Source organism: Triticum dicoccoides, chromosome 7B (assembly GCF_002162155.2).
Source record: "Triticum dicoccoides isolate Atlit2015 ecotype Zavitan chromosome 7B, WEW_v2.0, whole genome shotgun sequence".
Lineage (NCBI taxonomy): Eukaryota > Viridiplantae > Streptophyta > Magnoliopsida > Poales > Poaceae > Triticum > Triticum dicoccoides.
In genome coordinates, this window is record NC_041393.1 from 770,100,145 (window position 1) to 770,111,438 (window position 11,294).

Below are 11,294 nucleotides of genomic sequence, written 5' to 3' on the forward strand. Positions count from 1 at the left end.
CACCCGGTGGCGGGCATGGCGTCCTTCTCTCCGTCCACAGCTCCTCCCACCGGCAGACTCCTCCTTCTCTCCCTCCGTACCTCCTCCCTTCGACAGCAGTGTCAGCGAGCGAGCAGGGCCTCCAGCGAGGGCGGCGGCGGGCAGAACAGAGCGACCGACCCTGTTTACATTCCCCCTCTGGCGCCTCCTCCTGCTCTCTCTCTAGCACGGGCTATCGACCAGAGATTCTGGCAGTGGCGTGGGCAAACAGCAATACGACTACGGCAGGGGCGCATGCAAACAGTAGTATGGTTGTCCGGGCGAATCCAACTCTCAAGACACGCCGACGGCTGGACATGTCCGGGATTCATTACTAATAAACGTGTGACTTACAACATACACCGTGTCTTACCGCATACACCTTGCCGCTGTGTTTTTTTTAATTTAACCCCATTATTTGCCGTCTCTGATATACGAGTTGAAGGCAAAGGCGGGAATAGCTGACGGCAAAGATGTAGTTTAGCTGACGGCAAAACCTTTTTTCTTTGCCGGTTGTGATATATAAGGCAGACGGCAAAGTAGTTTTGGTTGATGGCAAATTCTTTGCCGTCTGTCAGACAAAAAGCTGACGGCAAAGTATTCTTTGCCGATTTATCTTTGCCGTCTGACTTTGCCGTCTGCTTAATGACGGCAAAGTCTTTGCCGTCTGGATTTAGGTCTTTGCCGTCTGTGATCCACAGAAGGCAAATTTCCTGTTTCCTGTAGTGGATATAGTGGAATCTATGATGTCTCTTACCGATTTACCACTATCATTTTGGGGTTATGCATTAGAGACAGCTGCATTCACTTTAAATAGGGCACCATCAAAATCTGTTAAGACGACGCCTTATGAACTGTGGTTTGGCAAGAAACCAAAGTTGTCGTTTCTTAAAGTTTGGGGCTGCGAGGCTTATGTAAAAAAGTTTCAACCTGATAAGCTCGAACCTAAATCGGAGAAGTGCGTCTTCATAGAATACCCAAAGGAATCTGTTGGGTACACCTTCTATCAAAGATCCGAAGGCAAGATAATTTTTGCTAAGATGGATCATTCCAGAGAAGGAGTTTCTCTAGAAAGAAGTGAGTGGGAGGAAAGTAGAACTTAATGAGGTAGCTGTACCTACTCCCTTATTGGAAAGTAGTTCATCACATAAATCAGTTTCAGTGATTCCAACACCAATTAGTGAGGAAGCTAATGATGATGATCATGAAACTTCAAATCAAGTTACTACAGAACCTCGTAGGTCTTCCAGAGTACAGTCCGCACCAAAGTGGCACGGTAATCCTGTTCTGGAGGTCATGTTACTTGACCATGGCGAACCTACGAACTATGAGGAAGTGATGATGAGCCCAGATTCCGTAAAATGGCTTGAGGCCATGAAATCTGAGATGAGATCCATGTATGAGAACAAAGTGTGGACTTTGGTGGACTTGCCCGATGATCGGCAAGCCATAAAAAATAAAATGGATAGTCAAGAGGAAGACAAACGCTGATAGTAGTGTTACTATCTACAAAGCTCGACTTGTCGAAAAAGGTTTTTGACAAAGATCAAGGTGTTGACTACGATGAGATTTTCTCACTCCAGCGATGTTTAAGTCTGTCCGAATCATGTTAGCAAATTGCCACATTTTATGAAATCTGGCAAATGGATGTCAAAACTACATTCCTTAATGGATTTCTTAAAGAAGAGTTGTATATGATGCAACCAGAAGATTTTGTTGATCCTAAAAGTGCTAACAAAATGTGCAAGCTCCGGCGATCCATCTATGGACTGGTGCAAGCATCTCGGAGTTGGAATATACGCTTTGATGAGTTGATCAAAGCATATAGTTTTATACAGACTTACGGTGAAGCCTGTATTTACAGGAAAGTGAGTGGGAGCACTACAGCCTTTCTGATAAGAATATGTGAATGACATATTTTTCATCAGAAATAATGTAGAATTTTCTGGAAAGCATAAAGGAGTATTTGAAAGGAGTTTTTCAAAGAAAGACCTCGATGAAGCTGCTTACACATTGAGCATCAAGATCTATAGAGATAGATCAAGACGCTTGTTAAGATTTTTCAATGAGTACATACATTGATAAGATTTTGAAGTAAATCAAAATGGAACAGTCAAATAAGGAGTTCTTGCCTGTGTTGCAAGGTGTGAAGTTGAGTAAGACTCAAAACCCGACCATGGCAGAAAATAGAAAGAGAATGAAAAGTCATTCCCAATGCCTCAGTCATAGGTTCTATAAAGTATGTTGTGCTGTGTACCTGTCCTATTGTGTAACTTATCATAAGTTTGGGAAGGGGGTACAATAGTGATCTAAGAGTAGATTAATGGACAGCGGTCAAAATTATCCTTAGTGAGGACTAAGGAAATATTTCTCAATTATGGAAGTGATAAAAGAGCTCCTCGTAAAAGATTTACGTTGATGCAAGCTTTAACACCGATCCAGATGAATCTAAATCTCAATCTGGATACATATTGAAAGTGGGAGCAATTAGCTAGAGTAGCTCCATGCAGAGCATTGTAGACAAAGAATATTTGCAAAAATACATACGGCTCTGAATTTGACAGACCCATCGACTAAAATTCTCTCACGAGCAAAACATGATCATACCTTAGTACTCTTTGGGTGTTAATCACATAGCGATGTGAACTAGATTATTGACTCTAGTAAACCCTTTGGGTGTTGATCACATGACGATGTGAACTATGGGTATTAATCACATACAGATGTGAATATTGGTGTTAAATCACATGGTGATGTGAACTAGATTATTGACTCTAGTGCAAGTGGGAGACCGAAGGAAATATGCCCTAGAGGCAAGTGGGAGACCGAAGGAGATTATGCAACTCCCGAGTACCGGAGGAACAGTTTGTGTGCTACCAAATGTCACAACGTAACTGGGTGATTATAAAGGTGCTCTATAGGTGTCTCCATAGGTACTTGTTCAGTTGACGTATTTCAAGATTCGGATTTGTCACTCCGATTATCGGAGAGGTATCTCTGGGCCCTCTCGGTAATGCACATCACTATAAGCCTTGCAAGTAATGTGATTAATGAGTTAGTTGCGGGATGATGCATTACATAACGAGTAAAGAGACTTGCTGGTAACGAGATTGAACTAGGTATTGAGATACCGACGATCGAATCTCGGGCAAGTAACATACCGATGACAAAGGGAACAACGTATGTTGTTATGCGGTTTGACCGATAAAGATCTTCGTAGAATATGTGGGAACCAATATGAGCATCCAGGTTCCGCTATTGGTTATTGACCAGAAACGTGTCTCGGTCATGTCTACATAGTTCTCGAACCCGTAGGGTCCGCGCGCTTAATGTTCTGTGACGATTTATATTATGAGTTATGTGTTTTGATGAACCGAAGGTAGTTCAGTGTGCCGGATGAGATCAGGGACATGACGAGGAGTCTCGAAATGGTCGAGACAAGAAGATTGATATATTGGATGACTATATTCGGACACCGGAATGGTTCTGGGGGTTATCGGATGTATACCGGAGTACAGGGGGTTACCGGAACCCCCCGGGGGGTTAATGGGCCTCATGGGCCCTAAGTGGAGAAGAGGAGGGGCGGCCAGGGCTGGCCGCGCGCCCCCTCCCCTCCCCTAGTCCGAATAGGACAAGGAGAGGGGGGCGGCGCCCCCTCCCCCTTCTTTCCTCTCCTCTCTCCCTTCCTTCCCCTCTCCTACTTGGACTAGGAAAGGAGGGAGTCCTACTCCCGGCGGGAGTAGGACTCCTCCTTGGTGCGTCTCCTCCTGGCCGGCTGCCCCCTCCCCCTTGATCCTTTATATACGGGGGCAGGGGGGCACCTCTAGGCACAACAATTGATCATTGATCTCTTAGCCGTGTGCGGTGCCCCCCTCCACCATATTCCACCTCGATAATATGGTAGCGGTGCTTAGGTGAAGCCCTGCATCGGTAGAACATCATCATCATTACCACACTGTCGTGCTGATGGAACTCTCCCTCAAAGCTCGGCTGGATCGGAGTTCGAGGGACGTCATCGAGATGAACGTGTGCAGAACTCGGAGGTGCCGTGCGTTCGGTACTTGGATCGGTCGGATCGTGAAGACGTATGACTACATCAACCGCGTAGTCATAACGCTTTCGCTTTCGGTCTACGAGGGTACGTGGAGACACTCTCCCCGCTCGTCGCTATGCATCACCATGATCTCTTGTGTGCGTAGGAAAATTTTGAAATTACTACGCTACCCAACAAGGAGACCTACAAGCCGGACGCGCCGACTCCGGGCGCGTCAGAAGGGCGGCCGGACGGCAACAAAGGTGCCAAGAAGGGGAAACACGCCGACGCGGCCACCGCTCGCGTGCAGGAGTCCATCCAGCACTGCCTCGCCGACGCACAGGTCCGGGCCGCCCTTCGTGAAGAGAAGACCGAGGCGCGGTGGTCGGCGTTGATGTCGAGCAGCGCCGTCAAGCTCTACCTCCTCCGGACCAACGTCGCCGCGAAAAAGAGGAACACCGACCTGGCTTTCCTGCTGGGCGGGGCAGACATGCTCCAGAGCACCGACGAGGCGTTCAAGGCGTGGTACTTGGCCCATGTTGGCCTCATCCTGAACCAGCTTCCCTCGATGACGCCGCCCACAACAACGACGATGCCGCCCACGCCCACGCACACACCGACACCGCCGTCAAGCCCGAGCGATGATGCTGCCGAGACTGCCTGCAGCACAGAAGCCACGCCGACGCCGCCAAGCACGGAGACCCCGTCAAGCCCACGCACGCCGTCTCCGCCGACGCCGGAGGCCGACCTCGCCGCCTGATGCGCGCTTCCGTCCTTTTCTGTTTTTTGTACACAGAACTTTGCATCCGATCGACGAGACCTGCTTGATCGCCGGATTGTGGCATCTATTTTGTGCGCAGGAATGACTACGTTTGAATTTGGCGTGGCTGGGGGGCGGCGCCTGGGGGCGTGGATGGGAGCTAGGCCGCCCCAGGGGCCGAACTAGCGCCTGCTCGCCCCCAGGCCGCAGTTTCTCGGCGCCCTGGGGGGCCGAACGGCTGGAGATACTCTTAGGATGCGACCTACTTGAGATAAAAAAACCCGTTTTCTCCATTGGCTTTTCTGTTTTTGTTTTTATACTGGTTTTCTTTGTTAAATTGACAAATAAAAATTAGAAGAAAACTGGTGAGAAAATAATAAAAACCTGAGAAAAAAAAGAAATTTGAAAACCCAAAAACCAACGAAAAAACAGAGATGGCCAAAGAAATTAAAAAAGAAAAATATAAAACGGACAGAGGGAAAAGGGCCGGCCTGGAACCCGAAAGCCCGGCATCCGTGCCGTCCCGGGCTCCATTTTCTGACCTGAAGCCCGACCTGAAAGCCCAAAATGCCCATAAATTTATATTTTATTCGGAATATAGGTATAGTTTATTATTTTAGTTACCTGAATATTTTTATTTTAATTGAGAAATGTTGTCACTGTTCCTATGCTTCGGGCCGGGCCGGGCCAGGCCACGGCTTGGGATTTTCACTTCAGGCTTTTAGGAGCCTGACTCGAAACCCGGCCTGACCCGAGGAACGATCAGGTCTAGTTTACACTCATCACGGTCTTGTGAGGGCGACTTAGAGTGGGCCTCCCAGCGCACCAAAGCCCGTATATCATGGACAAATATCCCTTGTCTCCCCTTTGCTCTCTTCTTGTCATGGACAGCCGCGCCGCGAGCCTGCCGCCGGCGATTACCCACCCCTGGCGGCCGCGGAGAGCACCGAAGAATCACGGTGGCTCGCAACCTAACGATGCTGGCCCTGACAGCGGGATTTAATGGTGCCACTGTGGTGGTGTGCAGGAGTTGCTCATTAGCCTGCAGATGCTGGCCCTGAAGAGGGCGGAGACCGCCGGCCTTTCCCACCTCGCGGACGCGTTCGATCTACAGTCCTACACACCCTGTGGGCTCTCGGTACTGCTGCTATTGTTACTCTGTTAGGCTAGTCATAGTGGGGAGTAACTTAGACTAGTAACATACATATGTTATTAGTCTATGTTACTACCTTCATAGTAGGGAGTAATATATATGTGGTATCATACAAGTCTACATTTATTAAGATGTAGACTCATTTTGCATTGGGATGTGTTATGTTACAGTAACATATTATGTTACTCTAACCATCTTTCTCATTAAATACATGCCATGTAAGCAAACTTTTCTTGAGGTGTGTTATGTTACTTGCTAAGTTACTCCCACTATGAGCAGCCTTACTGCTCCTGTGGCCATGTCCTAGGACATTTAGCTGTTCCTGTCATTGTCCATACTCTGAATCTGAGTGCATAATGGACAGGTTTCGAGAAAAATTATGAATTCATGGCATAGGACAATGTTGCCAACCGAATTAGAGCTGCCGCTTCACACAGTTCGAAATGGTCGAAGCATATTCAAAACCAAAATTTGTTAGTTATTCAGTCTTTGGCTTGACTGCATAAAAAACATATTGTCAGTCTTACCTCGTCTGCATTGTTGCTTGCGAAATCTGCACTTTGTGAATACTAGCCATTTGATCAATGTCTCTTCGCATCACATTTATGGTGCAATCTCTTTGCTAAACAACATGCTTATGCTTGTGCTTTGCTTTCCTGGTACTGTTTTGTTGCAAGATTTCAAAGAACGATTAATAGAAACCTCGCTTGATGAGACCTCTCCCCTGCTTCCCTGCAGTAATTGCGTCACCCAGGCCGTGCATCTCGTCAAGATCGAGTGCGGGGCAAGTCTGCGGCCAGGTAATCTAAAGATACTCTTCGCTCCCCTGTCATTATGCTATCAAATCAACCGCCGATTTGTGTAAGGGAAATCAAAACAGTTAAGGCAATTTTAATGCAGAGACAGTTGATGTGAGTCAGGTCAAGTGATTGTTCATTGACCATGAGAAAAGGTAAAGAACACGCCACAAATACGGCGCTAACATAATACTCTTGTAATTGGGCCGCTTAATAGTTCAGAAAACAAATAAACGCGTACACAGACAGGCCAGTCAAGATGAGGAAACATTTTTACTAGGGATGGAAGCAAACAGGTACACAAGTTCAACTGAGAGAGGTACATAACGAGACTTAATAAATTCCTTGGGAATTAGGAAATATTTCCCGTCCTTGCAAGGACGGTGTGCTATCGCTGGGGACGCGTCCCTTTGACCTGCACAAAATGTACAAACACGAAAAAATAGGTTAGTTGAGCGTGAGTCATAAAGTTGATCCTGCACTAATTAACATTTATTCACAGATAGAAGCAAACAAATAATATTGATTGATTTGCTGCGGTACAGTTTATAACTGTATATACAGTTTAAGATAAATCAACAAACATGCTGAGCATTAAACGACGACAAACCGCCTTCATATTTCGAACTAATTTACATGTGCGGACAGACAGACATGAGCATATATAGTTTGTGGCAACGAAATTGGAAGACGAGCAAGATCGATGGAAAATAATTTAGCTAAGCTTAAGTTGTGTACAACATACCTCACATCCTTTCTGGAGCAGCTCCTTTAGTGCGCTGTCATTCTTCAGAAATAGGGCATCTTGGCCAATGTCACGTGACTGAGGTACGAAAGGTCTAGCAATTCCTCGCAAACCTTGATCATCTTCTCGCACTTCCAAAGTGTCAGGATAAATAGTTTAGACATTGTCCCTTCCTCCGTCCTCCACTCCTCGACAGAAAACCTGTGAAGTTCCAACTCTTGCAGCTGAGGAAACCCTTGTGCAGAGCAGGACATAGTTTTGCCTTCATACCCCTCTAATTTTAGCACCACAAGACATGGAAGCTTCTCTAGGATCGGCATTGGGTCTTGTCTAATGACATCGGCATATAGAACAAGACGCCGTACACTTTGTGGGAACTCATGAGGCAACTTATCAAGCACACCTAATTGGCCAAGTGTAATATCAACAAGGTGAGGCATGTTTGCAAATAGGCTAAACGCCTCGGTGGGCATGGGGAATATCATCAAGAATAAGGTTGTTAGTTGATTCATCTGGCCCAGGAAAATAACCATGTCATGAAAGCACAATTTAGTGCCAACATGTGAAATACCCAAAAACAAGGTCTGGAGCTCTTTGTGATTCAGCCGGACACTCTTTGCAGGTGGTGGTGGTGGTGAAAACCCATCATCAAGGTATACATTCCTTAGACTGGGGATATCCCAGAGGGACTTTGGTACTTGCGATTCCAAGTATGAGTCCCTTAGATCTATAGTCTGCAAGTATAAGAGCTGGCCTATTGAGGAAGGTAGAACCACACCTCCACAGTTCCCCAACCTAAGATATCTTAGGTGAATGCAGCCACTGATCACTGTACAGAAATCTTTCAATGTTGACTTTTCAATGCTAAGAACTCTCAGGAGCCTCAGTTTAGGAACGGATGCTGATTGAAGTTCAAAGCCCAGCAAAGTTCGGATATTAGTTGTCCCGGGTAAAATCTCATTACTCAAACTCTGGAAACTAGAGCGATAGGAAACCAAGTTATTTGATGATGCTGGCTCGCCAACTTGGCCTGCATTTATGTAGAGTGCTCCACATGTCAGAAAGAAGCTAGCCACATATAAGGACATATACTAAAATAGAAAATTGAACTATATAGCAAGAGAGCAGGAGATGAAGCCTGACCCGTAGTTTCGTTCTTCACATCAAGAAAACCATCTTGCCTTGCTTCTTCTGCACACCAGTCATGTAAGATATCATGAATCTTTATAATGTCAATACATCCATGTGCCCTGCTTCTTTCTATAACTTCTACCAAGCTTCTCTGGGCCAACTCGGCTACATACGTTTCCGCTGTTTCTTCTAGCTTATGGTTTGGTATCTTAGGAATGAAGCCTTCTGCTATCCATAATTCTATAAGTCTTGGCACATCTATTATGTAATCCTTGGGATAAGAAGCAATATAGAGGAAACAAGACCTTAAATAATGATTTGGCAGGTCCTTGTAACTCCGGGCCACAATGTTCTGCACCATCTGCCCATTTCTGGTCGATGGCCAATCCAAGAGTATATCAGACCATTCTCGTGCATTTAAATGTTTTGATAGGTAACCCCCCAATAGTGCAAGTGCAAGTGGTAACCCATCGCATTTCTTTGCAAGCTTTCTGCCAAGTTTCTCAAACTCATCCACATCATGTATGACGGACCTTTTGTATGATGGTAAGGCTTTGCTACTTAAAAGTTCCCAGCTTTTTTCTTCATCAAGCTTCTTCAAATGATGAACGTGGGTTGGTATTTGAACATGATTTGCAATGTCTTTTCGTGTGGTTATAAGTATTCTACTACCATTGGCTGCATCTGGAGAGGCTCTAATGCTTCTGTTTAATTGCTCCCATGTATCTGTTTCCCACACATCATCAAGAACCACTAAGCATTTTGTTTGCAACAAGAAATCATGGATCTTTTGTCCCACCTCATACTCATTCAATTTATCAATTGACTCGTCTGTACTCCCTATAATTTGTTTCATAATTTCCTTGAGTAAATCAGTGCCTTTGTATTTTTGAGATACAGTAACCCAAGCAGTTTTGCCGAAGTGTTCTTGGACTCTACATGACATGAAGACTTTCTTAGCAAGTGCTGTTTTTCCTGCCCCACCCATAGCAACTATGGAGATAGCACTAAGACTCTTCTCTGTGTCAACTAATTTCTCCACTATTTCTTCGTACTCACCCTCAAAGCCAACAAGTAAAATTTCTTCATAGTTTTGATAGTTAGGATAATCTTGTTGGAACTCATCATCAACATGAACATTTTCTATTGGCACATTCCCCAAATCAACTATTTCCAGGCGCTTTGCACTTTCAACTATCTCAGAGATTTTCCTTTTGATGTGTTCAATTTCAACACCAACATTGAGAAGGGTAGTCAAATCACTTGGTAGGCGAGCATACCTTGCAATGGCGCCCATGAATCCCTTCTTGAGCCGGTTTCTCTTCTGCATGTGATCCACCGCTTCAATGGCATTGTCAGCCTCATACCCCACATCTCTGATCTGGCTGACCAAGACAACAATATCTTCATCTCTGAGCCTCCGCTTGCCGTCGGCATCTCTAAGGAAGCCTTGGAGCCGCTTGAGCTCATCTTTTAGGGACTCCACTTCAAGGGTGACTCCACACAGGAGTGTGGTCTCCTGAATTGCAAGTGTGTTGACATTGCTGAGCACAATGCTATAGGCAGACTCAGCCATTAGTAACTCCTCCTTGTTGTCTCTGGCTCTCAGACCGATCAGAGATAAGTGGATAGAAGAATGCAGATGTGTGTGGCTTAGGATGGCATGGTGTTTGGCTTCTTATTGCTACTTGTTTCCAGCTCGATGACAGAGAAGAGAGCAGAGCATATAGTATATGAAAGATTGGATCTGAGAAAGGAGCATGGCAACAATGCTTTGTTCTCCCGCAGCTGGAACTTTAGGAACCAACCGATATATTATTTTTTAGAATGGAATCTTTCTTTACTGCCACATGACTGCAAGAATAATTAATAAGCAAATTAAAGCAAAAAAGCTCCGCTCCATGTGGCCACGCTTGAGATGGGCAAAAGCTCTTTAATACTCTGTAGTTTAATTAATCTGCAGTGCAAAGTTGAGTTGGCCCCTCCTGACGATCTTATATTGTACTCGTATATTAGTAGAGGATGTAAACTGTCCAGTTAAGCAGAGAGCATTTCTTCAGTGGAAGTAAAAGCATGAACCTGGCAACCCGAGGGCAGGACATTTCTTTAGTAGAGGACCCTCCTGAAGTAGAAGAATCTAGCTAGACATGTATTTGTTTGTGATCCTGATATGCTCATTGGACAATTTTTTTTTTTTTTTGTAGAGGGCAGGACATTCAGCTTTGTATGGTGTTTTCTGTATTCTGAATGTGTAGCAAAACTCTGGACATTGTATCCTTCCGTATATACAGACTTGAAGAGAAATAGGTGGCTTTTCAGATATTGAAAACGTACGTGGTGCAGTTGATTATTAATAAAAAAATCCAGCAACAAGTCTCCTTTTCGAAAAGTAAAGCCGTATGCATCTTTCTGATGCAGAGGCTGGGGTAAAACCCTTTTTCGAAAAAAAACGTGGTGCAGTTGATTAACGATGCCGAGCAGAAGCGGTGTGAAAGGTTTTCAGAGTTGTCTCAGCTGATCAGACCCAAACAAGCATAAGCACCGGTAATTAATTAACCACGATTCAGGGTACGCAGTACTCTGGGGTGGTACGTTCCCTTGGTCCGTGGAAGCAAATGTCAAGCCGCTTGTACTGAATACATAATTCAAATATCTCC

At 45.3% G+C, this 11,294-nt stretch overlaps 1 protein-coding gene across 1 annotated transcript; it reads right to left on the minus strand.

Moving 5' to 3' along the window:
• Nucleotides 1–6,927: 6,927 nt before the first annotated feature.
• Nucleotides 6,928–10,340, minus strand: LOC119335571 (putative disease resistance protein At1g50180). Its single transcript, XM_037607683.1, has 3 exons — nt 8,650–10,340; nt 7,507–8,536; nt 6,928–7,176 (listed from the first exon to the last, which is right to left on the minus strand). The coding sequence occupies exons 1-2, from the start codon at nt 10,211–10,213 to the stop codon at nt 7,551–7,553; spliced, it is 2,550 nt and encodes an 849-aa protein (XP_037463580.1). The 5' UTR covers nt 10,214–10,340; the 3' UTR covers nt 6,928–7,176; nt 7,507–7,550.
• Nucleotides 10,341–11,294: the final 954 nt, after the last annotated feature.

What these genes read in the sequence shown, in the direction of transcription:
- LOC119335571 (XM_037607683.1), bottom strand. Translation starts at nt 10,213, where the DNA reads ATGGCTGAGTCTGCCTATAGCATTGTGCTCAGCAATGTCAACACACTT. An exon ending in TGTGAAGAACGAAACTACGG is followed by an intron (nt 8,537 to 8,649) that starts GTCAGGCTTCAT and finishes ACATAAATGCAG; the next exon opens with GCCAAGTTGGCGAGCCAGCA.